This window comes from Hippopotamus amphibius, chromosome 1 (genome assembly GCF_030028045.1).
Source record: "Hippopotamus amphibius kiboko isolate mHipAmp2 chromosome 1, mHipAmp2.hap2, whole genome shotgun sequence".
Lineage (NCBI taxonomy): Eukaryota > Metazoa > Chordata > Mammalia > Artiodactyla > Hippopotamidae > Hippopotamus > Hippopotamus amphibius.
The window spans coordinates 235,388,401-235,414,041 of NC_080186.1; the positions used below are offsets into that span (position 1 = coordinate 235,388,401).

At 41.3% G+C, this 25,641-nt stretch overlaps 1 protein-coding gene across 1 annotated transcript in view; it reads right to left on the reverse strand.

Annotated features, from left to right (window-relative positions):
- Nucleotides 1-25,641, reverse strand: part of ITGA2 (integrin subunit alpha 2) — a 93,595-nt gene that overhangs the window by 44,762 nt on the left and 23,192 nt on the right. The window contains exons 2-7 of the mRNA XM_057743659.1: nt 24,186-24,306; nt 9,566-9,675; nt 7,906-7,997; nt 4,595-4,709; nt 4,305-4,432; nt 1,856-2,004 (exon numbers count right to left, since the gene is read on the reverse strand). Of these exons, the coding sequence (XP_057599642.1) occupies nt 1,856-2,004; nt 4,305-4,432; nt 4,595-4,709; nt 7,906-7,997; nt 9,566-9,675; nt 24,186-24,306 (715 nt within the window). The remainder of the gene's footprint in view (nt 1-1,855; nt 2,005-4,304; nt 4,433-4,594; nt 4,710-7,905; nt 7,998-9,565; nt 9,676-24,185; nt 24,307-25,641) is intronic.

Sequence of the window (25,641 nt, forward strand, 5' to 3'; positions counted from 1 at the left end):
AGGAAGAAGAAGGAGAAAAAGAGAAATGAAGTAGTTAAATTCTAGAAGGTGTGAGAAGTTAGGTGATTCTCCTAACACTGGAAAGACTCCTGTTAGCTTGGGAAACTGTGGTGAGACAGGGATAATGGGGAGAAAAACAAAGTTTTGAAAAGATCATGAAAGCCCTATGAGTCCCATTTTAACCGAAACTGGCCATTCTCCTTAAGAAGCTTACCAGGCCCCCAGGCTCCTTCCGGGGAAAAATGCCACATCCACATTCCCTGCTAAAAATACAGTCCCTCTGCTGTTTCTAAGTCCTAGGAGGCCATTTTTCTATGTCATCTTAGACTTCCCTAAGTCTAATTTACGGGAATAGGAAGGGTACTCGCATAATGGCCACTGGCCAGCAGCCGTGAGATGACTTGGCTCCAAAGGACATCTTAATAGAGACAAAAGAAGATTAACCAAACCAATCATATCTTCTCTTGTAGGGACTCTACTTTTGAGACATACAGGGAGAGTCAGCCGTTGATAGAAGCAGCAACCAGAACACAGAATATACTGAAAAAAGCAGGGACAGATATAACAGGACATTCAGAAATAGAAAGGACAGGATGTGGTGACTGACCAGATGTGTGACCTAAGGAGGAGCAGAAAGAACAAAGCAAACCGTCAGGTTTTTAGTCTGAATGACTGGTGGAAAAGGCAGACACACGAATCAAAATGGCAGAGGGGGCAGGGGAAAGAATCAGGCCAGTTGAGGGTGTACTGAATTTGAGAAGCGAGCCCACGCTCCAAATGAGGGTATTCAGCACCAGCTGGATGGCTGTGTGAACTCTGGGAGAGAGCTCAGGGCTGATGACACAGCAGTGCGGTGACCCAGGCACGGCCGATGGCTCATGTATCCGGGAGAGTGGATACAATGCCTGAGAGAAAGGGGCTCCAAAAGAGCGGGCTCTGTTTAGTGAAGAAAAAATAGGAGAAGGAGCCCGTGAAGATGCAGACCTGGTGACAAATGATGGCAGGTTTTCTAGAAGTGCGTGGTGTCGTGGCAACTGGGGCAGAAACAGCAGTGTGTGCTCACTGCTGTCAAATGTTCGGGGAAGCTAAACAGGATGAGGCTTGAGGCAGGACCACGTTTACCTGGTGGCAGAGCTATATGTTTCAAGGATGTGGAGAAGGGAGTATAGACACTTCTTTTGAGGAGTTATGGCAGTGGAAGGAAGGAACACACAACCAGATGAAAAAGGGCAGGAAGGAGGTTTAAAGGAAGGTGAACCTACAGTTCTCATTTCTTCTTTAACATCTGAATGTTCAGCACGTTTTGTAAAGGTATGTGATTAAAGCCGGGTGAAGATGAAGGTCCGCAGTGCTGAGAAAACAGACACTGAGCTAAGAATTGGGAGCGAGTTACACAGTTACGGAGCTCACACTGCCCCAGCCTGAAATCAGCAGAGTGAGCCCTTCTACTCCGTTCAGACGCCTAGGTCATTAACACCTAAGCGTCTGTGGCCCTTCCTAATTTGCATGACGTGCTGCACCAGCTCAAGCTGTCTATGGCCTTGACAAATATTAACAAATAATTGCAGGTTGCTCCATTTCCCGCTTAATCTGTCTTTTAATTTCACTTTACTTCATGTGAACTCTTAAAAAAATTATGTAATATCTTATAAAAGGCCTAGAAATCAAAGATTTAAAAATTTCACTCCCTACTGCCTTCCCAAAGTTTTCAAGTAACAGAACGTTCAGACTTTTCTTCTCTATTAGTTCTGATTTAAGTGTAGGTACCACATATCTATTTTTCTTTGTCTCTCCTTATTACTTACGAGCACTTCTACTTTAATCAAAATAGTGGCCGATTAGCAACATAACTTACCTTGCATATTGAATTGCTTTGAATGTATTTGTGAGGTCTCCACCATATTGGGATGTCTGCGCTGTAGCTTTCATCATTTCGTCTTTGGTTTTAAAAGTGTTCAGGTTAAACACAACTCTTGGATTATTGGCATATTGAATTAACCCCACCTTCAGGAGAAAAGAAGTTTATTACAGGTTTGTCATTAAGTTATAAATCATTCCTATTTAACCAAAATAATAAAAGCCAAAAGTGCATTTAGACGTGGGCTGATAGCTGAAGGGAATCATTTGCAACTTTTTTCTTAAGAAAATTTTCTTCCAGTGGAATAACTTCCTTGTCTGAGACCATCAGTGTTCAGCGGCATATTTGTTGACAAGCAAGAAGATATTGTGCCATTTGTGTACCATTTGGTTCTCAAGAGTAGTAGCTGTCGATTTTTAAGCACCGCCATATGGATGAATAGTAGAATTAAGTTTGTAACAGGAAGATTCAAATGATATAAATAGATTTTCTAGTTACCAACGGATACAAACAGGTAGGCAATTATAAGCAGTCATGGATGGAACAGAATAATCTCATCAAGTGAGGGGAATTATATAATAAGCACAGAATTATAGTTGAATACAAGAAAAAGTGATGTGTCAATCAATGCAGTCAGTGTGGATGTTTTTGTTGTGCTGGACCTCCTCTAATCACAGGTGTTAGGAAGAAAGCTGCCACATGTGCACGTGAGGCAGGAAGTTTCTGGTCTTCAGGGAAAATGCTCCTGGAGGGAGTCTTATTCGAGATCAGCTTCGGAACAAGATGTTTGGGCACATACCCTAATCCTTCAGCTTGGAGGGCAAATACTCCTGTTAATGTCCTTGTTCTCAGCACTGAGATCACCCTCTATGCCTAGGATTTGGGGCTTCCAGAGTAGGGATGGTGATGAGGGATCAGTGGTAAAAGGGTCTCTGAAACAGAGGTCAGTGTGTAAGGGCAAGGCCTGGATTTCTGAATTCAATCGGCTACTTTCGCTAGGAAGGCCGTTAACCAGGCACTGGGAAAACGACAAAAAAACATAATATTGCTGAGCCTCCCTCTTTAGGATAGGATGTAAGACTTGAGAGAGAAGAAAGGATCAAAAATAACTCTAAGGGTTGCAAAATTTGAGAGGGAGAGAATGGTGACCCCCCCCGACACAGCCCCAGAACTTCTGTGCACAAAAGAGGAAGCGTGGCATAGAAGATTTAAAGAAATGTGGTATACTAGGGCTTATAGAGAGCTCACATTTAGAACAGAAGAAACAATATTGAGTAAAAGCACCTCTACAGATGAAGAAAATGCATCGGGATTAGAAGATAGAAGAGGACGGCCAGGAATTCCACACAAGAGACTATTAAACACAGCAAGTCACGTTATGGGGGAAACCCATTTAGAAACAGAGAAGATGAGCAGATACAGATGAAAGATTCTCTTACGAGGGAGTTCACCTTAACAGTGATGTTCTTCAGAAACCAGTAGTATACCTAGTCTTATTTAACAGAATTTTCTGGCGAAAGCCCTGATGGATATGAGTGTCCTCTTGGTATTGAAAAGCAATGTCAGTGGGGAAAACATGGAACAATATTTTATACTACTGTATAAGGAAGCAGAAAAGCAAATTTCAATGTAGATAACTGCAAAGCATTTAGGGAAAAGTGCTCCAACAACTGCCGGGCCCTGGAGCATCAGATGCAACCCAGGAACTGGTAACTCTGTGAATTGGTTCCTACTGATATTGCTTCAATGTCCTGCTACAACCAGGATGGCCCACGAAATGGCAGATCCAACAAGAAAGAAAGAAAGAAAGAAAAGACCTAACATCTTAAAAATGCTGTTCACCGTTATAAAAGCATGACGTTTCTGCTCCTGAGCTGTGGTTGCCTATCTCAGGAAGACAGAAAACCAAATTAAAGACTCTTTAAAACATAGAAAGTTATACAAAACTACGGAAAAGACTTGTCCTGTGTGAACAATGGAAGGCTAGACTAGAACATGGCAAAAGACTATAAGATAATAAATGGTAGAATTATGCTATGAACTTACTTATAAAAATTCAAAGATAATTTTTTCACCAGGAAAGAGTAAGTAAAAGAAGTCATCATTAGTCCAAGTGTGTATAAAAAAATACATATTGGAATTTTAAATGTATTGATTAGCTCAGGAGTTAGTGGAGGAAAAAAGAAGCAACTAAAGAGGATTAAGATGCTATACACATGTATCTGATGCCCGAGTCAGAAAGAGAAATCCAAGCTTAAAGACTGGCGTTCGGGGAAGTCATAGATGGAACTCTCAGGGCGGCACAGATTTCAACGAACGTTCAAGATTACCATTAAATGCCTTTAACATGGAGATCTGACAAATACAAAGGTAAAGACCTCATCTCTGATAGTATTTTCTCTGAAAGAAAGCCGTGGGTTAGTGTATGTATAATGGAGGTCCATACCTGTGTCTTGGCGGGGCCTATATCCAGGCCTTGTACAAATTTTTCCAAAAAGTTCTTTACTGCATCCCAGGGATAAATGCTGTTTGATTCGTCACATACAACCACAACATCTATGAGGGAAGGGCAGGCTACACAGGAGACGATGAAAGAAACATATATCCATAGGTAAGGCAAAATCACAGGCACGTGAAAATGAGACAAAGTAAAAAAAAGGATGGCACTTATTGATACAATTTTTTCCCTCTTTTAATGTAAGGCATTGCCAGGCCCTCTGCACATGCATAACTTACTCTGAACTGCAGGTGAAAAGCTGGTCAGGAGCTGAAAATTGGGACTGACATCAGAGCAAACCCCGGTTGTATAATATTGACTTCCGCACTGCTGTGCCCACAGGGGACCACAGGTCTTCAAAGAAATAAGAACAATGACAAGACACATGGAAAATGTTAACCATCCACCTCACCATCTGTGAAACTCAGGAATCATTTCTATTCACTTACGAGACCCTAGGAACCGTCATCTCTTAAAGCGAACAAGCCATCAGTGAGTGAAAGTGCCCTGGAGCCCACAGAGGGGGGGAGAGGGCGGCAGGCGTCTCGGGGACAGGGGCGCCGGAACTGTCAGTGCAGCGAGGAGCCCATCGATTCACCCACCCAGCTAGAGAAGAGGGGTGCTGTCCTTCCAGAGAACAGCCCGCGTGCAAAGTTCATTTTCTGTCTCTCAGGTACCTGGGTCTCGGCTTCTTCATTTGTAAAATGAGGACGATCCGATCTCCTAACTTAAGGCTGTTGTGAAGACGACATGAGTCTGTAGCTACAGAACGCTTAGAACAGCACTGGGTAAACAGCAAGTGACACATCACGGTCAGCCAGCATGGTTATCCTCGTTACTCCCTGAACATAGGTCTCCTCCTGTCCCGTCCATTTGTACTATTCAGCGGAAACTATAAACCCTCAGATCCCTGTGGGCCGGGCGGGCAGCGCGGAAGAGCGCTGGGCCAGGTGCAGACACCACGGTGGCCCCGAGGAGCCCCTGCTTCCGAGCCGGGCAGGACACTGCGGCTCCCGCCTGCGGCCAGATCTCCCCAACTCTCAAGGGGAGTCAAACGGAAAATTCTGTGTGAAAATTCAGAGTTGAAAAAACCCTGAAACACTCTGCATGCTAAATGAACACAAAGGAAGTTCATGAATTGTCAGCTTTTAACTTTGCAGGGTTCAGAGTATTTCTTTGAGGACTTCAGAACCCTCTACTCGCACTCCCTAGGACCTTCAGTCATCCAAGCTGGTTCCCGTCTTCTTGTGCAATGGTACTCCACTTATCCCTATCTCCATTAGCCTGGCCCCAAAGCCCTCCCCTTGAATGCCAAGAACTCCTGATTAAATCATGATTACACCATGTGGGAAGCAGATTAAATAATATTCAAATCACTTGCTTTAAAAGAGAAAAAATGGGGAAGAGAAATCTAGTCATGATCTTAAAAAAACACCTAAAAAGTTTAACCTTATGTAAAGCTGTGGATCCGTTATTAAAACTTAACTGGAAAGTGTGGACTTGCAAAAAGTGACTGGAAGAATAAAAGGGAACTTATTTGACCCAGTTTAATTGTTGGTAGCTCAAAGGAGAAGCAGTTGCGGTCATATTTCATGCTCAATGAACAAGGCATAGTTTTCCCCGTATAAAACTGGGTTATTTTGCCAATTAGGGGAAAATCACAATTGATGCCTTGGGTTAGTTTACCAATTAAGATACCAGTTACTGATTCCTATATCCCCACCCCCAGGTTGGTTTATCTTAATCACCCTGAAAAATACTAACTCATGAGGTATTCACAAAAGATTTTTTTTTGTTTTAAAAGCAATGGAAAACAGCATTAAGGAGTTGAAATTAGAATATGCCAATTGTTAATGCCAGAACAACATTCCTGCTTTAAGCCCAGAACTTAAGAAGGTTCAGAAAAATGTGATGATTGTCAGTCTTTTCCACTGTTCTTTAATTCTTAAAAGTGTCTTAAGATTTTGACCTTTTAAGTATGGAAAGGAAACTTTGGCTTTTTTCTTTTTCCTTGCTTTTTCTTTTCTCTCTCTTTCCCTCCCTCCCTTCTTCCTTCTACTTGCTACACTGACTGTTAAATTAATCTCTCAAATTCTCTTGCAATCTTATTTTATAAATAAGATTTATAAAATATTTTGTATTTCATATAAAAATCTATAAAGTTACACATTAAAAATCTGGTTTCAGGACTTCCTAGGTGGTGCACCACAATGAAGAGTAGCCCCCGCTCTCAGCAACTAGAGAAAGCCTGTGTGCAGCAATGAAGACCCAGCACAGCCAATAAATGAATAAAATAAATAAATAAATTTTAAAAAAAATCTGGTTTCAGATTAAAATCTGAAGTTACAGATTAACAAGTTTGAAGCACATTGTGTAATCCCTATATTTCAATATGTTTTTCTTAATTTATTCAACTTTTAGAAAAAGCAAACAAAAAAGACAAAAGCAACCTTAGGATAGACACTTCAGAAGATCATAAACCAGGAAGATTCACTGCAATGTTCATTTATGCATTGATCTATCACATATTCTAAGCAACACCTAATACACTTAGTGATACCAAAGTCTCTAATATCTCTCAGTAAAAACAGAATCAAAAATGATTACATTTTTAGAGTAAACTGGTTACACACAGGCTTTTAAGTTAGCATGTCAATGTAGCATGTCATAACCAGTGTGAAGTTAAAGTAAGCTTTCGAAGACTATTTGAACAGGGCTATACAACTAGGTTACACCTATATGGGCTGGCAGATATGTCAAATGAGATTGGGTTTTTGTTTGCCTTTAAACTCTTTTTCTTTTCTTTTTTTCTTTTTGGTGTGTGATGGTTTTCATTTTTTTCATAGTTGCATCTTTTCAACAATTTTCTACATTATTTTTTCTGTTAGTTTCAAGCTCAGAAATTCTTCTCTCTTTCAGAAAACTTCCATCTTCTTCTAGTTTTTTAAGTTAACTCTTTAATTCACTTGGAAGTATATTTGGATATGCAAGTTATTCACCGGTTAATTGTCCCCAGACTACTTGTTAAATAAGGCATTCTTTTACTGATTTGTGGTGGTGTGTTCACAGCCTTCCAGAAATTAAATGAGAATAGACACTAACATGAAATAAGATGAAACCAAGCCATGCCTTAAATAACATCAGGTTAGTCAATGATTATCAGAAATGATTAAAAACAAAAGTACTTTGTAGCTTTGAAACCTGCTTCCGGAATCCGCAGTACCTATCCTGAATGTTCCTACAGGAAGGAGAAACGAGAGCTAGAAATCTCCTGTTACTAACAAATACAAAGCACTCTCCCCAAAGGCAAAGAATCAGTGTTCCTTCTGCTGTCTTCTTCCAAAATATCCTGTGGCAATGGCTTTACCAAATAAGATGTCTACACGTCACCACACTGTTCTCTCATGTTGGCCCTCCACCTAGCACGACTTATCCAAAATCAAGCTGGAACATTTAAACCTCGAGATTTGGTTTGCAAGGAGGAATGGTCAGAAGACACTGACTTCATACTTTCTTGAGAGAAATGAGGATCTGAAAAGTAAACACTCACAAGAAATCCTCCAGTTCCCACGTTCCTTGTCAGTGTCAAGCCAAGGCTCATGTTGGTTTTCATCTCAGTAACACTGGAAATGCTCGTGGAAGCTTTCAAAGAGGAGAAGATTTTTTAAAGTGGTTAAATCATCATTTATTTAAAGCCTTTTTTTTTTTTTTTTCAATGTACATTGAGGTTTATATGTAGCATTGAATTTAGTGCTCGTGTCGTATAACCAAGTGTATGGAAATGAGGTGCCTTCAGCGATCTGGCAGCTCACTTAAACACGTGAGGCTGCAGAATGTGATCCTAGGGGGTGGGGTCTGCAAAGGTCATGATAGCTCCATCTAACGCTTTATTCTGGATCAGAAAAAAAATATCCTTAAAGTGTTATCAAATAATGCTGTGTGGCAGAACCTGGCTCAAAGCAATAGTGAATGAACTTTAAAAGGAAATCATGACACGAGCATGTAGAATAATAGATAAATCTCTCCAACCTTCTCTCTCCCACTCAAATAGGGCATCATCTGCTGTATCCATTCTTGAGCTACTGAACACTGAAATTCTTCTCAAAAATATCATTTTCTCATCTCCTCTAATCTCTGCCAAGGTGTATACATATATACACATACATGTTTACATGTACACAAATTATGCTAAGTTAGCTGCTCATATGTACATACACACATGCATAACATTTCTAAAATAAAAAAATATATATGTTAGGGGTGAGTGTTTAACAGTTTTATTATATAGTTTATCCCCCATTTCCTAGGATGCCCGTTTCAAAACTTTACCCTTCTTCTCAAGCCTCTGAACTCAACCCAGATCCTATCACTCTCCACTGCAAAGAAAATAATCACGTTTGAAGGGTAATCTCAACTTTTCTCATCTTTACCTAAAGGTCCTTCTTAAATTCTGACTTCTTCTCTCTCTCCTTTGTGATTCCGAGAAGGGAGCGTTCTTCCTAAGACTCACTTTCCCAGCTACCAGAGACACTAATTCCACCCAGTTAACTTTATCCTGACCAGTAGTCACTCCCTTTTTACTGCCTCCTTGTCTCCCTACAGATAGGATCATTTCCTTTTTATTAGAAAAACTGTCTCTTAACCCTGCTACCTTATCAAACTATTTCCCCAATTCTCCTTTACTCATTAACTTTTGGAAATGGAGGCCTACTTTTGTGGATAATTAAAACAGCAATTCCAAATAATTCCAAATAATTCCAAATTGTGAATTTTTCTTAGTAGAATGAAATCATTTAGACACGACCAGAAACACAGAGTGTTCCTTAGCAGCCCTGAAATCAGCCCTAGGACTGATGTTTCTATACTTAATGGCTTGTTTTGAGGAAAGAGAGAAGTATGCAGTCTCAGATTTCTCTAAATAATAAGCAAAATAATCCTAAATGTTGGTGGAAACTGGTCCACAGTCTTGGGGTAGATGATCCAGCAGGCAGCACACTTCCCACGTATCCATCTTACTTAGGTCATCAAACTATGTTGGGAATTTGGATGCGGTTGGGCCCCATGTGGCTATAGAGATAAAGGCAACAAAAGCTGTCTATATGTCTTAAAGACAAAACTATGATTGGTTTTGTTTTTGTTTTTCAACTGGATGTATAACAAATGAGATCTCGTTATGTGTAAAAAAAATCACATTGCTAATTATAACTTACTTTGCAAATTCAGTCTTTCACATGTAGTGGTGGATGGATCAACAGGACATTTATATACATCTCCCATTCGGTTCTCAGGAAAGCCACTCCATGGTGAACCAACCAGTAACCTAGAAATATGGGTTTTATTTAACATTAGACATAAAATGTTAGCTACTGCTTCTTAAATATAAAACTGATCACAAAACAGTAAAAGAAACCCACATTTAGTTTCAGTTTTTCATAAAGTGAACAGTTTCTATTTGCTCAGCTATAATTTGTCCTCCTTCTTCTCTTCTTAGCCAACATCAAGGTCCTTGATGAACACAGGCAGAACAGCTGTCTTGCCACAACACCTAGGAGTTGTCCCTAAAGCAGTTCTGTCCAATGGAAATATAATGCAAGCCACAAAATGTGAGCCACATATGTGATTTTAAGTTTTCTAGTGGCCACATTAATAAAACAAAAAAGCAACAGGTGAAGTTAACTTAAATAATATATTTTATTTAACTCAATATATCCACACTAGCATGCCATCAATACTATAATTATCAATGAGCTATTTGACATTCTGTTTTACAAACTAAGTGTTTGAAATTCAGTGTGTATTTTTTATTTTGAGCACATATCAATGCAGACCAGTAACATTTCAAGTGTTCAGTAGCCACAGTTCAGTAGCCATGTTCAGTACCATACTGGTAAGCATAGCTCTAAAGAATGAAACAATATTAAAACCTAAAGCAAGAAACTAACATTTGTTGAGTGCTTTCTATGCACTAAGCACTTTCACATGTTATTTAGGGAGCAGATGATTTATCTAAGTGGCTTTATGTTTACTGTCTATATAAGGGAATCCTGAGCAAAAACACAGAGTAAGTGTTCTGTGGGGCTCTCCTTATGTGTATGGTGTTTATACCTGGAATACAGAACGCAGAGGTCAGAGATGGGTGCTAACATCTTCCCTTTGGTTAGTTCACTTCCTACAGAGCTTTTCCAAAAAGAAACTATGCACTTCCCTGTAGAACCACTCACTTGACATTTCTGGCCACAGAAGAATGGACAGAAAGAGACCATCTAACAGCCTGATCTTTAGAAACTCCTGTGGGTTAATTATTCAGCAGCATGCAGTGACTAAGGAAGCATATTTGACTCAATATTTTTTTCTTGTCAAAGTTGGGAAGGATTAGATTATTGATCTATGAAACTTAAATTCTTTCACGAGACTTCTGTCTAAATATTTTATCATTATCGATTAAACAATATGCGCCCAATTAAGTGCTACAGTGGATAAAAAAGTCTAAGGCACATTTCTGTCTACTAAATGTAGTAAAACTGTTTAAAATACATAAGATAATAGTCATACACATGTGTGGAAAGATATGAATAAGTTCCCCTTCTTGGAAAAGAGTAAAATGGTCAAAGGAAGCAAAAGTGGGCATCAAAGGATGAGGCTGTAGTCAGCATTCTTATCAGAGGACACAGCACAAGACAATCATGGAAAGAGGAAACTACAAGTTGTTTTGAAAGAGAGTTAATGATTCAGTAATAATCTTCTTTCCTTATTCATCTTATACAATTATTCTCAAACTAATATTTTGTAGAGCATTCTAGGATACTTTAAATCAGTTAACTTTGATGGTTAGAGTTGCAAGTTTTTGTCTTCTTATAAGCAGATACTTGACCTAATTTACCTGTTAGAATATTGCCTATAGACAAAGAATTCTTAGATATGACACTAAATGCACAATTTTTTGAAAATTAATTGGACTTAATCAAAATAAAAAACTTTTGCTCTGCCAAAGACAATAAGAGAATGAAAAGACAATTACACTGCTGAGCGCACGCACCACAACTGCTGAAGCCTGCGTGCTTAGAGCCCGTGCTCCACAAGAGAAGCCACCACAATGAGAAACCTGCACACCACAACGAAGAGTAGCCCCCCTCGCCACAACCAGAGAAAGCCTGTGTGCTGCAACGAAGACCCAATGCAGCCAAAAATAAAATAAAGAATAAATAATAAAATAAATCTAAAAAAAAAGACAATTACAGACTGGAAAAATATATTTGCAAGTCATATATCTGACAAGGGATGTCCTTCAGTTGGTGAATGGATAAACAAATTGTGATACATCCATAAAAAAGAATACACTATTGATACATGAAACAAAATAGATGGCTCTAAAGCGGCACTACCTGAATGAAAACCAGGTTCAAATGGCTACATACATGTATACTTCCACTCGTGTAACATTCTAGAAAAGGCAGAACCATATGGATAGAAAACAGATCAGTGTTGCCAGGGTTTAAGAACTGAAGAGGGTGTGACTGCAAAGGGACAGAAAAAAGGAAGTTTTTTGGAATGAAAGAACTATAATGTATCTTAATTTTGGTGGTGGTTACACAACTCTATGCATCTGCCAAAATCAAAGAACTGTACATCAAAAAAGAGCGAATTTTATTGTATATTAAATAATTTTCAAAAAAAACTATTGCCTATAGAAACCATTGACAAAACAAAAAGACAACCTATTGAATGAGAGAAAATATTGCAAATGATAAGACCAATAAGGGGTTAATACACAAAATATATAAACAGCTCATACAACTCAACATCAAAGAAAAAAAATTTAAGAAAAAGGGACAGAAGGCCTGAATACACATTTCTCCAAGGAAAACATACAGATGGCCAGAAAGCACATGAAAAGATGCTTGACATCATCAAACATCAGAGAAATGCAAATTAAAACCACAATGAAATAGCACTTCACACCTGTCAGAATTGCTATTATCAAAAAGACCACAAAGAAGAAATGATGGTGAGGATGTGGAGAAAAGGGAACCCTCATATACTGTTGGTGGGAATGTAAATTGGTGCAGCCGTTATGGAAAACAGTTTGGAGGTTTCTCAAAAAACTAAAAATGGAACTACCATATGACCCAGCAATTCCACTCCTGGTCATTTATCTGGGGAAAAAAAAACAACAACCCACAAAAACACTAATTTGAAAATATCTGTGCACCCCAATGTACAAAGCAGCATTATTTTCAATTGCTAAGATATGAAAGCAACCTAAGCGTCCATCAACAGATGAAAGAATAAAGGTGTTGTGCGCGCGCATACACACGATGGAATACTGTTCGGCCATAAAAAAAAAAGAATGAAGTTTTGCCATTTGCAACAACATGAATGGACTTAGAGGGTATTATGCTTAATGAAATAAGTCAAACAGAGAAAGGCAGATACTGTATTATAGCACTTATACGTGGACTCTAAAAAATAAAACTAGTGAATATAACAGAAAAGAAACAGACTCAGATACAGAGAACAAACTAGTTGTTATCAGTGTGGAGAGAGAAGGGAGGAGGGGAAATACAGGGGTAGAGGATTAAGAGGCACAAACTATTATGTATAAAATAAATAAGCTATAAGGACATAGAGCACAACGCAGGGAATAGAGCCAATATTTTATAATAACATGAATGGACACAACCTTTAAAAATTGTGAACCACCATGTTGTACACCTGAAACTTACATAGTATTGTACATTAACTCTACCTCAATTAAAAAGTAATACATCAAAAAATATTGCCTATAGACAGGAATACAGTAACACTAGGTATATAGTTTAAGGTTTTTGAAAAAGAAATTGAAATGTTGGCTATGAGTAGGTCCCAATATTCACTTTAATGGAGGGAAAGAATCAAGGAGCAGGAATTGAAGTGCATGTTTGAACATATCTGATGTTCTTAAAATTCATGACAACTCAGAGGAAATTAGGAAACTTATGAAGCCTCTGTATTGTAAAAACTATCTTCCAGCAGCTTGATTTTCTCCATTTGTACAAATCTCTGGTCTTCATTACATAGCAGGACTACACAATATTACCTCTGATCTTTGTGTGCAGGGTACATCTTAAAATTTAAGAAAGAAAGAAAGACTGAAAAATATATAAAAATAATATATATTTATATATATATTATTTTATGTATTATGTATATATACACATATTAATATACATATATTATATATATACTGTATATATACACACATATATACAGTATATATATAATACATATATAACTGAATCACTTTGCTGGACACCAGAAACTAACAACACTTTTCCTCAACTAAGAGAATTCTCTTAGGTAATAGTGTAGAATCAACACAACATTGTAAATCAACTATACTTCAATAAAAATTTTTTTAATAGAAAAGGAAAGAGGTAATCTGGCCCTTGCTTACTTTTCCAGCCCCGTTTCCTCCATGCACATTCCTGAAATTCTCTATTTCAGTCATTAGACTGATCCGGTGGAGGAGCTGAGTTCCTGCTTCTAAACCTTCGCACGCACTGTTCCCCGCCGGGGGAAGTTGCTCACTAGTTATGTCTCTCATTAGGCAACCACTTTCTCCAGGAAGTCACCTGGTTCTTCCACATCTGAGCCAGGTGGATTTCCTGAGGACTTTCACAGCCTCTGAGCTTTCGCCATCCCAGTTTTCATCACATTACCTGTAAGTGCCTGCCTCCTGACTAAATCCTAGGAATTAGGGGATTAGGAATTGTGCCTATAGCACTGAGTGACTAGGTATTTAACGAGTGGATGAAAAAACAAGTGAACAAACAAACAAATGGATGATTCTACAATTTTTAAAAATGTTTACTGGAGCATAGTTGATTTACAATGCTGTGTTGATGCTACACTATTACCTAAGAGAATTCTCGTAGTTGAGGAAAAGTCGAGTAGAAAATTTTTAGTTCTGTTTTTATTGACAAGCATTTCTTTTTGTCCAAATTAAAGGAAAAACAAACAAACAAAAAAAGAGGTGAAAAAGCTTCATGAGGTTGAGAGGAAAGCATTATACGGTTACTGTTCCGTCTGCTGTTCCTGATTCGGGCTCCACGTATCCATGATGCGCCAAACTTGTCTTTATTTTTTTAAACAAAAAGCTGACAGGGGTCTGTAGGGAACAACACAGCACCTGACAGCAAGAAACTACCATAGGAAGTGTGGCTTTGCCCTTTTACACGCGGGGAACTGATATTCATTACAGCGCATCTTACGACAGCTGGTACGGAATGGGAGGCTGTCCGAACGTTATTAATTTCCTGTGCAAGACAAGTCTGAGATGATTTTACCTCCATTTTACAGATGGAATCACTGAGACACAGAGAGAGGAGCACCTTGCCCATGTTCACAGAGGTCGTGAGAGCCAAGCACAACTGCTTCTGACTGCCAAGCTCTTACCCCTTAGGCTGTGTTCTCTTTCCTGTTGGTGGCAAGAAGGCCTGGCAAAGGGCCCAGGTTGGGAAAGCTGTCTGAATAGATGGGTTGGGCTCCGGAATCACCTAAGAGGAGGGCCTGGAACCTGAGGGTCAGGCCACACCCATGGAGACAGGGCAGCGGGGTTCTGGCTGTACTGCCGACAATTAGGGAAGAAGGGCGCATGTAGAGAGAGCACCACGGCTCTACTGTGCCCCCTTCCCACCCACAGCACACTCCGGAGAAACACGCGGAGAAACAGAAGTCCAGTGCCTCTCGTCTAAAATGGAACCGTCTCGTCCCTCAGAGCCTCCAGCGGTAAAGCTGTGTCACTAGCCGCCCGCTTTCTTGGTGAGAAGCCTCAGAAGGCCACTTGCTCTTTCCCATCAACTCAGCATTCCCTGCACACTCTCCCCCCACCTCCTCCCACCTCCTGCCAGCATTCAGGGTTTGATAACCTCGTGGCTCGGGGCGGGGGGTTACGACATCTCCAGCACCACTGTGAGAGGCCCCCCAACCGCATTCATCAGACAGGAAGAGAAGGCAAGTATCCGTGCAGCCGCGGGCCCCTCGGCCAGAAATCTGTGAAAGGACTTGAGAGTCTCACGCAGAGCACATGTAAATCTCCGGCAGCATCACACCAGAGTTTAAACTCTTCACACAAAGCCAGAGAAGACAGAGGCAAACCAGACCATTCTGGTGACTGCGGAAGACCGGCAAGGGTGTCCTCATCGCATATGACTCATCCTTTACATGCTGGGAACCTCACTCGTAAGCAGGAAGTCACAGGCATGCCAGTGACTACAGCAAACTTTTGTAAAACCATGGCCCACCTCCTTTATTGGCGGTGTTTCCAGCAGATTCTCCCTTGCACCCAGTGAAATCCTTGCTCCTGACAACTCACCACCACCAGAAAAAGCTATGACATCACATCACCCGTGGCTATTCCGAGGGAATTGTGACATCCTCAAATTAATCAGGCAGGAAGAGGGAGGCAGATATATCTATCTAGAAAATTTTATGCAGTCAGCTGTAGCAGGAAGAAACATGCCAGGAGAGGCTGTTATAAAGGTGGGGGAGAGGATACGTTAGTAGGTAAACCCTGCTGACGTGTGACGAGGCCTCTTTGAAGTTAGGGATTTAATTTAATCACAACCAGACAAAGAGCTGCGTGAACACTCGTGTGTGCCGATTCTCAAAACAAAACAAAATCCCAAGATATAAACGTCTCTTTTCCTACAGTGAAACTGGGAATTCTTCCCAGACTACTTAAAATAACACTTACTGTTCAATTATCTTGTGGGAAAATAGTGATTACATAGACTTCCAAAACATAGCCAATTTGCCCACCTCCACTGGAATTCAAAATACTTTGTTTAGTTAGTAAACAGTATTTATGGTGGTGTAGGTAGTTTCAAACCCACAATCCAGGGCCTGTTATAAATATCTTCCTTTGGTCTGTGAGTCTCTAAACTCTCCAAGCTTTCTTCGATACTAGACATTTTTCCAGAGATTATTGACAGGGGTGCACTTAAAATACTAGGGCAAAGCATGTTTTATTTGATTCAATAAATATTTCTTGAGATCCTAGAGGGCTGACATGTTGCACAGCTCTAGGGGGTACCATTCCCACATGAATGGTGTGCCCTGACTTTGTGCAGTATACAACCTGTGAAGCTGTACATGGTGGCCAGACCAACTATGTGCCAGACTTGATTCTAGGCACTGGGGAAATATTAGACAGTAAGTCAGTCGAAAATTTATGGCCTCACAGAGGCTACATTCTAGTGGGAAAAGATAGACAATAAATGCAATAAGTGAGTAAAACATATGGTGACGGTGATCAGTGCTTTATGGGAAAAGTGAGGAGGTTAGCGTTAAGAGCGTGGGGTGGAAGGTGTTGTAATCTTTATTAGAAGGGCCAGGGAAGGCCTTACTGAGAAGCGGACATTTAAGTAAAGCGTAGGAGGGAAAGGAGTAAAACCATAAGACTCTGGTGGAAGAACAGTCCAGGCTACGGGAAGAGCAAGTGCAAACGCCCTGTGGCTGGACCAGAATGCACGAGGGGGAGATGGTAGGAGATTAGGTTATGTTGGTTATGGGCCCAGATCCCGTGGAGCCTTGAATGAAATTGTCAGACCTCAGCTTTCCCTCTGAGTGAAATATGAGAAGGAAAGCCACTGGAGGGTTTTGAGTGCAGGAGTGATATGATCTGACATACTTTGAGGGATTTTGAAGGCCTCTCTGTTGAGAATGATCACACCGGGCTCAAGGCGGAACAGGGGAAGCACTCAGAAGGCACCTGGCCTAGCACAGGCAAGAGGTGATGCTGGGCTCCTCAGAGGGCTGGCAGGACGGAAAGGGGCGACGCGTGTCCTTATTTTAGCTGTATTTTGAAAGGAGGGCCAGCAGGATTTCTTGAGAGGTTAGTTGAAAAAAAAAAAAAAAAGCAAGGATGACCCCAAGGTTTTCGGCTAGAACTAAAAGCAACCGAGTGGCCGTCATCAGATAAGGGGCACGTGGTCAGTAGAGTAAGATTCTGGGGTAAGAAAAGCTCAGGAGTTCAGGAGGAGGTATTTTCAGTTGGAGCTGTCTATCAGCCATCCACGGCGGTTTGGCATGAGACGCTTATTGTATATAAGACCCACATTAAGGTGAGAAATGTCAACGCCGACAGCTTATAAATATAAATACTGTTCCTGATATGGTTAGTCCCAGGCCACTGACAACACAAGGCGTCCGGTGAGTTCCATATGGCTACCCGCTTGGAACATAAAAGGAGTTTGTGATGGGAAGAATTCACCTGTAAAGACTTCACATCTCTGGGAAGGCAGAAGACAGGTAAGAGAGTTCACTTTTAGCTCTTGGTTGGGAAACACTGCGATTATAAATTCAGTAGCTAAACTCCTTGGCATGTGTTGAAAGGCAATGTTAGTCTCCCGGCCTCATTATGCTGCCTCAGACTTCTCTGGCTGCCAAATCGCTTCCTCAAATAGTGGGGCGGCTACACCCTCAAGGTCTTTCAGTTCCCCCATGTGGAGTCTACCCACCTTATGATCGCTAGAACATCTTAAGCCTATTGTTCTGTCTCACAAAAGCCCTGGGAATTAGCTTTTGCACTAGAAGCAAATGAATCCCTAAAAACTGATTCTGCTACGTGGACCCATCCAACATGCGGTATTCCTGAAGTTAAAATCAAAAGCCAAAACAGTCAACTTAAACTCTTGTGATGATATAAACTCCACATTCTTGTGCCCCGGCGGGGAGCAAAGGAATGCTTTTAAGGTCACACATTTTTATAAATCAAAGCCCATGAGATAGTACCTTTTAAGTAGGTGCTTTGGCAGATGGCTATCAATGCTAAGAACTGGAAAAGCAACGACATTTGTAAACTACTTCACAGGTTATAAAGCACATTCATATATCTTCTTTGATCTTTATAAATACTCTGTGAGGTCAAATATTATGACTCCTATTTTCACGTAAAGAAACTGAGTCTACGTGTCTGATTGGCAGCAAAGCCTAGATCTACGCCTGTGTCCTTTCAACTCCAAACCTCCAGTTCTTTCTGTCATATTAAGCTGACTTAGAACTCTTCCAGGAGAGCTACTCACTGTTGCCCCATCACCTGGGTCCTAAGCAAATTAACACACAGGTTTCTCCTGGGCCACTTAGCATTCACCAGATCCTTCTTCAGACAGAGTCGATGGATGGAAAAGTTTCAGACAAGTAGCCACCAGGAAGGGGTGTGTGTGGGGGTGGGTGGGTGGGTGTGTCCGTCCCGGCACCATTGTCAATGAACTCATTCTAAAATCAGACATTCAGACATGAACGCAGAGGAAAGCTGGAAATGATAAGACTAGCTGGTGAGGCATGGAAGATGCTCACAGATCACCGACACTCTCCAGATGCTCGGGAGCAGCACATCTACTCCACGCGCACATCACAAAAGATGGGCGTGTATGTGTGTCCCTGCGTTTGTGGGCACACACACACATTTGTGTCCAGAGCAGGGGAAGGAAGAAGTTAGTTAGAGCTGTATTTAAAGTGCCCTTTCTACTATAACGCAAACCGTTAAAAAAATTTAGCCATAAAGATAACTTTAACTTAGCGGGGAAAAGAAATGAACAACTGTGGTGTGACAAAGGTAGGTGAATCCCCGCTAGAGTGGTCCATGGGATTCTAAAAGGTACTTGGTTCCCTACTTACTCTGGCCCTGCTGCCAGCCAAGGGAAAGTCATCGTGGATAGGAAACACGCCACTTTATACACCTCTATTAATAGTGTTGGTTTAAGTACATGACAATAGCATAATAATTAGTTATAAAATATTAACAGTAAGTTTTTTTAAACTTTAAAGTGCAAGAATATATTACAGTCAGACTTCTAACGCCTTTACAGAATCAAAAATAAGACCAGGTTAGAAGTTGGTGAAAAGAACTAAGATGTAATGCAAGAATAAAAAGGGATATATATGTCATGGATTTAAAATAAAAGCAAACCTTGTGAATAAACAAAGTAAGCATGTTCAATGGCACAGCCAGAAAAACCTAACGGCAAGAGAGTTTTATCTTTGGAAAGAGACATAAAGGATGGTATTGGCTGATATTTAAAGGCTGTATAATGAAAGACACAGATATAATTATTTTGGAAAAGGAATCAGAATAGCATTCTTGGCCAAGAAGAAGAAATGGACTAAAGCTCATTTGTGATAGATGAGAAATGGCTGCAGCAGAGGCGGTGGAGATAGGTGGGGAGGAACTAGCTATTTAAAATCCTGATTTCCTCCTTGTTTATTTTTACACAGAGTTAATGAGAGTACCTCATATATGCACAGCAGTTTAGTTTTTGAAGTGCTTTATTTTTATTCTCTCACAAGGTGCTAAAAACTTCTGGTTTGCTCGGGATGGCATTTTCTTTGTGCTCCAGAGAGGTCGTGTGACTTTCCCTAAGTCCCCCAGCTAGTGGTGGGGAAGCTGAGGGTAAAACCCTGTGTTCTGGCTCTTGACGTATATGGCAAATCCCTGTCTATGAGAGACACGGGAACTGTCATCCCCGGCAACACTTTTCTGTAACAATTTTTAATTCAAAATGCTGAAGAAAGTTCATCTGACTTTATAAAGTTTACATGAAAGTTGTATTTATATTATTTATAAATGCCAGTTACATTCTGCCACTTTCTTCCTTGGATACTTACAAAACTATGTCCACTTGGAACACCTTATCTCTGCATTAATCTACCCTACACATGTTACTTCTTAGTTCTGTAAACTAGGAAACTAATAAAGCTTTCTAAGTCTCACTCCTCTCATTTGTAAAGTGGGTAATAATTTGACAAAGCTCATACAGCATCATGAGTGTTCCGTGTTTGGCAAAGAATTTACCAGTATTGATATTACCCACGTACTATATGACATAATCTTTGATGGCTGTTGCAGAATTGAATGTTACTTCTTTATTATGCATCTAAAATTCTCTTACAAGAGATATCTTGTACAATCTGCTATATTTTAAAATACACATAATGCTTTAATATAATTTTTCTCAATTAAAATTTAAAACTATAATATATATAGATGGAAGGATTTTTTATTTTTTGGCTATGATACATGTTCATTATATTTCTCCTCTTACAGAACAAACATGCACTGGTCCTCTCTAGAACAAGAAAATGCATTCTTACAACTGGAAATACCCTCAATTCCCAGACAGTCCTCGTCACACAAGTGATTGCAGTGTTCTAAAGTTTTTGAGTCATATAATGAGCTCAGATGGTTCTTGGGACAGGCCCTACAATTAGACAAACAGAACCAGTGCATATCATCCCAAGCTTCCAGGAAATGACTTTAAACATATCATGATCCTTTGTATAACGATTTGCGATAAGGATTGCATCACCTACAGTGAACATCCTGTGTATAAAATGAGGGCTCCAAAGTGGGATGACCCTTTGCCTGCACTCAGAGGAGAAGAGACCACAATTTTACTCACAGGCAGAGGAGCGCTCTGGCGCTCTCCTTGGGAGGTAATCTTGCTTTTAAAATCAACCAGCTCATGTGAGACGGTGAAAAAGGCTCAAGAATTTGCAAAGCCACATCACCACCGTTTTTAGAGTGACAGTCCACAGTGTAATAAAAGCAGAATACATAAAATAGCTAAAGGAGTCAAGATTATTTTGTTAAAATCTTGTAGATCCCAGGGCAAAATATGCCTATAAATTCTTAGAAACATGGGACATATGAAACAGCTAAAGTTGTGCTTTAAAAATAGCGGAGTGTGATTTAAGAAAATTCAGACTAGAGCTTTAAGCGAGTTGTCAGAAGGCAGGAAAAGGCTGAAAGATGGAGTCGGGGCTCAGCAAGACAGACTGTAAGGAGCGTCAAAGTGAGCAGAGGAAAACACTGTCAAAACAGCAGCTTCAGAACAGGCAGTAGGGAGTAAAAAAATAAAGGGATGTGTGTGTGAGCGTGTGTGAGAGAGCGAGCATATATAACATATATAAAGTCCAAGGGGAAAAGACGCGCAGTTTATTAAAGAAATTCATAGCAATATCACTTTCTGTGCCCACAGTTAACTTGCTTAGTATCAAAAGAAAAGTTAATGTTTAAACAGTCTTTCCCGCATCTGCTACTCCCATAATGTCCGCGCGACTGTCATAAATTAGGAGAGAGAAGGGCACAGTGCCAAGTGTCAAAACAAACAGGCGATTCTGGATTCCAGGTTTCCCATTATGTTCCTCGAGGCTGCGCGTCGTGGAGGCTGCGCGTCGTGGAGGCTGCGCGTCGTGGAGGCTGCGCGTCGTGGAGGCCGCGGGTCCTGAGCGCGGCCACCCCGGCGCTGGAGCGGGGGAGCCCACTCACCTGGATCCTGCCCCAGCCCTGCCCTCCGAGCGAGGGCGCTCAGGAGGGAACCCTGTCCCTCGAGTGTCCCGGGCCTTGGGAAGAGAAAATGCGCTCTTCACGGTAAGTTAATACAGCAGGTGACGCTGGAGGAGCACAAAGGCTGTCACCTACAGGGACTGGCGTTGTGCCTCTGGCATCATTCCTCGCCGCCTGCCCCGCACGTTCATCTTCCTCCCTGACGCGACTCTGCACACCTAAAAGTCTAGGTCTGTGTCTTGTACCTTCTGCACCGCACATCACGTTCAGCCTGTGGCGCATCAGAAAATCACGCCCCTGACCTGGACGTTCCAAGGCCAGATCAGTGACGGACGTGGGACGGCATGCCAGGCCAGTGTCCGCTCCCTTTCCTTCCTGCTTCACACCTTCCACGGGCTGTAGCCCTCGGGTAAGACGCTGCCTTCTCCTCCTCCCGGGGAGGGTGGGTATGCACACACCAGTGTGGTTTTACACAGGCTTGTGGAAGGAGGGCCTCGATAAGCCTCACACGACATCTTACCAGGAAGCCCTGCACCGGAGCTAAAAGCACCAGCCCGGACACCAGCAGAGTGCTGCCTCGCTGGCCACCAGCCATTGTCCTGTTTACGTATCTTTCAGGAATGTCATGAGAAGGTCAAGGCAGGGTTTAGAAATGCCTGGTGTCCCTGGCCTTGACAGAACCCTATCGGCACCAGAACTTCACCACAAACTGTCAGTACAGTTGCCTTTTAGCGATGTTTTTATGCTCGGAGCGAATCCTGCAGAGACAGAGGAGATATGGCTCCCCCTGCCAGGACTCCGCCTTCTGGGTTCCTGTCACTTTTGTTCCTCTGGGTCTTCATTTGCAACCTGCCGTGTGGTCAGTGCTTGAGTTGCCTGCCGCCTTTGACAGGCTTGTCATCTGTAACAGCACCTACTGCTGATGGTGGCGCTCTGTCCCAGAAAAACTGTTCCTTAAAAAAGAATAACCTCACGTTTCATGCCAGGCTGTCCTCAGCAAGGCCACACTTACGAAGTGGACCATCAGAGCGCATCTGGATGTCTTGTTCAGCTCCTACGTAAGTCAGTCTACTAGAGATCACTTTGTAGACCACCTCAGGTGAATCAGTTGGAACTAGGACTTTCATTCAGTCATTCAGCAAATAATCAGTGACCCCTCTCCTCGATGCCACGTGCCACTCTGGGCTCTGAGCACACACCAGTGCACAAAGCAATGTCCCTATCCTCGGAGACAGAGCAGAAGATGGATAGTGGGCATGTACGTATATTAAGATAATTTCAGATAGTAATAACTGTTATTCAGAAAATCAGCCAACGTAAAAGGCTAGAAAGCGACTGGGAGGTGCTGTGAAGTGCTAATTCAGACAGGCTGGCTCTGAAAGGTCTCTCTGAGGAGGAGGCATTTGAGCAAACCTCAGAGATAAGAGCCAAAATCTTGGGAAGACTGTCCCTTCCCGGAGAAAAGTGTGTGCGCCGAGGCTCTGAAGCAGAAAGAGTTAACTCTTCTCTCACCTGTTCATCTCCATTCTTAAGACCCACCTCATGACTCCCCTTCTCCAAGATGCCTTCTGAGACATGCTACCCTTTTGAGTGATCATTTCATTTTGTTTCTGCATCATACAGACAGGCACGCTTCAAAATGTGGATAATCTGGATTCTGAATGTTTCTTTGAATTCCAGTTTTCATAGCAGCAGACAGAAGTTCGCACAGGAAAAAGGGTATGATAAATGGAGTACTGCCTGTCACATCCGTAAACAGAGGATGCCACAGTCATCAGCGATGGCGGTCACAGCCAATGGTGAGCTGGGGAGCCCTGAGGGAACGGGAAGGCAAAACACCTGCCATCTAGCAGCCAAGAGACTGCAGCCACTCCCCAGGGTGAGCCCCGAGGAAACTTAGGGTGTGAAAACACGGGATACTGGCCCCAGACAGCTGAGGTGCACATCAAAGCAATGATTTCAGTGAGTTCGGACCCTTGCATCTTCCCGTACACGGAAAAGTGCTAAATTCCTTAACTCGACATATCTGGTTTTCCATAATTAACAGTAATCTTTCGACGTTCAGACTACCTGTCCTTTGTTGCAAAACGCATATATATCCTGGCTTCCCCTCCCCTGCTGGGAGTAGTTTTCTCAGGGTTACTTGAGATGCTGCCTCCCGGGTTCGAAGTCCTAAAAATTCCCACTGCATAAAACATAACTCTCAACATGCAGGTTGTGAATAATTTTTTCGCCGACAGGTATAAATGGTAGCACTCATTTGATAAGCCGACAGCAGCTGGTTTATATTTATCATCTAGGTTTAAAAAAAGCACCTTTATGCCATCCCATTAATTATCGATCTGAGAGTTATCAACTCCCAAAAAAAAAATCCTTCATTTAAGGATATCTGAGGGCTCCCCATGAATAACATATACATGTACCAATTTGAACAAGCAATTGTAGTCAAATATTAAATTTATTTAGTGTTTTTACTGAAGTCATAAAAAAGAGACTGTTCTTACCAGTTGCCTTCTGGATTTATAAACTGCTGCACTGCATAGCCAAACTGTTCACTTGAAGGACCGGAAAATACCTTTGCTTCTGGGAGACCAACATTGTATGCCACACAACAGTTTAAAATGCCTATGAAAGAAAAACGAAAACACAGTCCACATTTACAATTTGTGAATATGAGTTTGTAACATAATTGTCAAAGGCCACTTAAAAGAATGACCTGTTTGAAATAACAATTATTCTCTTTATCAATGTTTACCAGGAAACAGTGGCTGCTGATTTTTAAGTACTAATCTGGGGCCCTGGCACCATACTAAGTATTTTATTGACATGAGTCACTATTTTCATTAATCTTCATAGCAACCCTAGGATATGACTGCTTTTTTACTTTTACTTTTTTTTTGGCCACACAGCTCAGCTTGTAGGATCTTAGTGCCCCTCAGGACCAGGGGACCTCAGGACCAGGGATTGAACCTGTGTCCCCTGCAACAGAAGCATGGAGTCCTAACCCCTGGACAGCCAGGGAATTCCGTGACTGCTAGTATTACATTTGTTTTGCAGAAATTTCTGAGGTTCCTGGAGGGAAGTGTGTCTCACAGTTAGTAAGTGATAAGGGAAGGGCAGGATTTGAACACAGGGCTGTCAGATTGAAGAGCTTGAACTCTTAAACCACATATTACCTCTCAGGATTAAGTAACTTCAGTTCTGTTTGTCCTTCCTAATGCTAGAAGGCTCTAAACCACCCAAGGGCAGGGTCAGAAGGTTATCTTCTACTTCTTCTGAATCTCCCTGAAGATCTTGACATGAAATCTATATGAGATGTCTGTTGAAAAAGCAGTGCTCACTACATCAAAGGCGGTAAAAAAAAAAAAAAAAAAAAAAAATCACAGCTGCTTGAAAATTGTACTATTTCTTTCAGAAGGGATCATTTTTGAGGATGAAAATGTAAGGGAAAGGGGTCATATCTTTCATTCCAGCGGGAACCGCAAAAGTGGTTTCGCTTTTTGATGCTTCTGAGTGCTCGAGAAATGATATTCATTTTCAAAAACAACAAAGGCCTTGATAGGATAAAGCCTGGATAGATCTTTTCGAAAAACCTTGTTTGTGCTGGAAAAAGGGGAAAGAGTAAGGCTGGTGAAGTCTCCCTCTCTGACACTGATAGCATTAAGCTGGTCGTCCTGCATTCTGGAGAAAGAAGGCTGTGTAGATATTAATGTTTTCTATGGACATGGGAACAGGCTTCAAGCTGTTTGAGATCAGTAGTTATCTTTGCAGACACTGAAGGCAGAGTGGACACTTCAAAACTGACATCAAAGTTCCATTAATATGTGCTTTCACAAAGGAATAGCTCACTTTCTGGGCAACATTTAAAGTGCACAATATTTCATAAGTCTATTTAGTTTTAGGCACTGAAAGGACACAGGAAAAGGTCTGGCTCTTCCATGACGCCCGTGTACTTCTGGG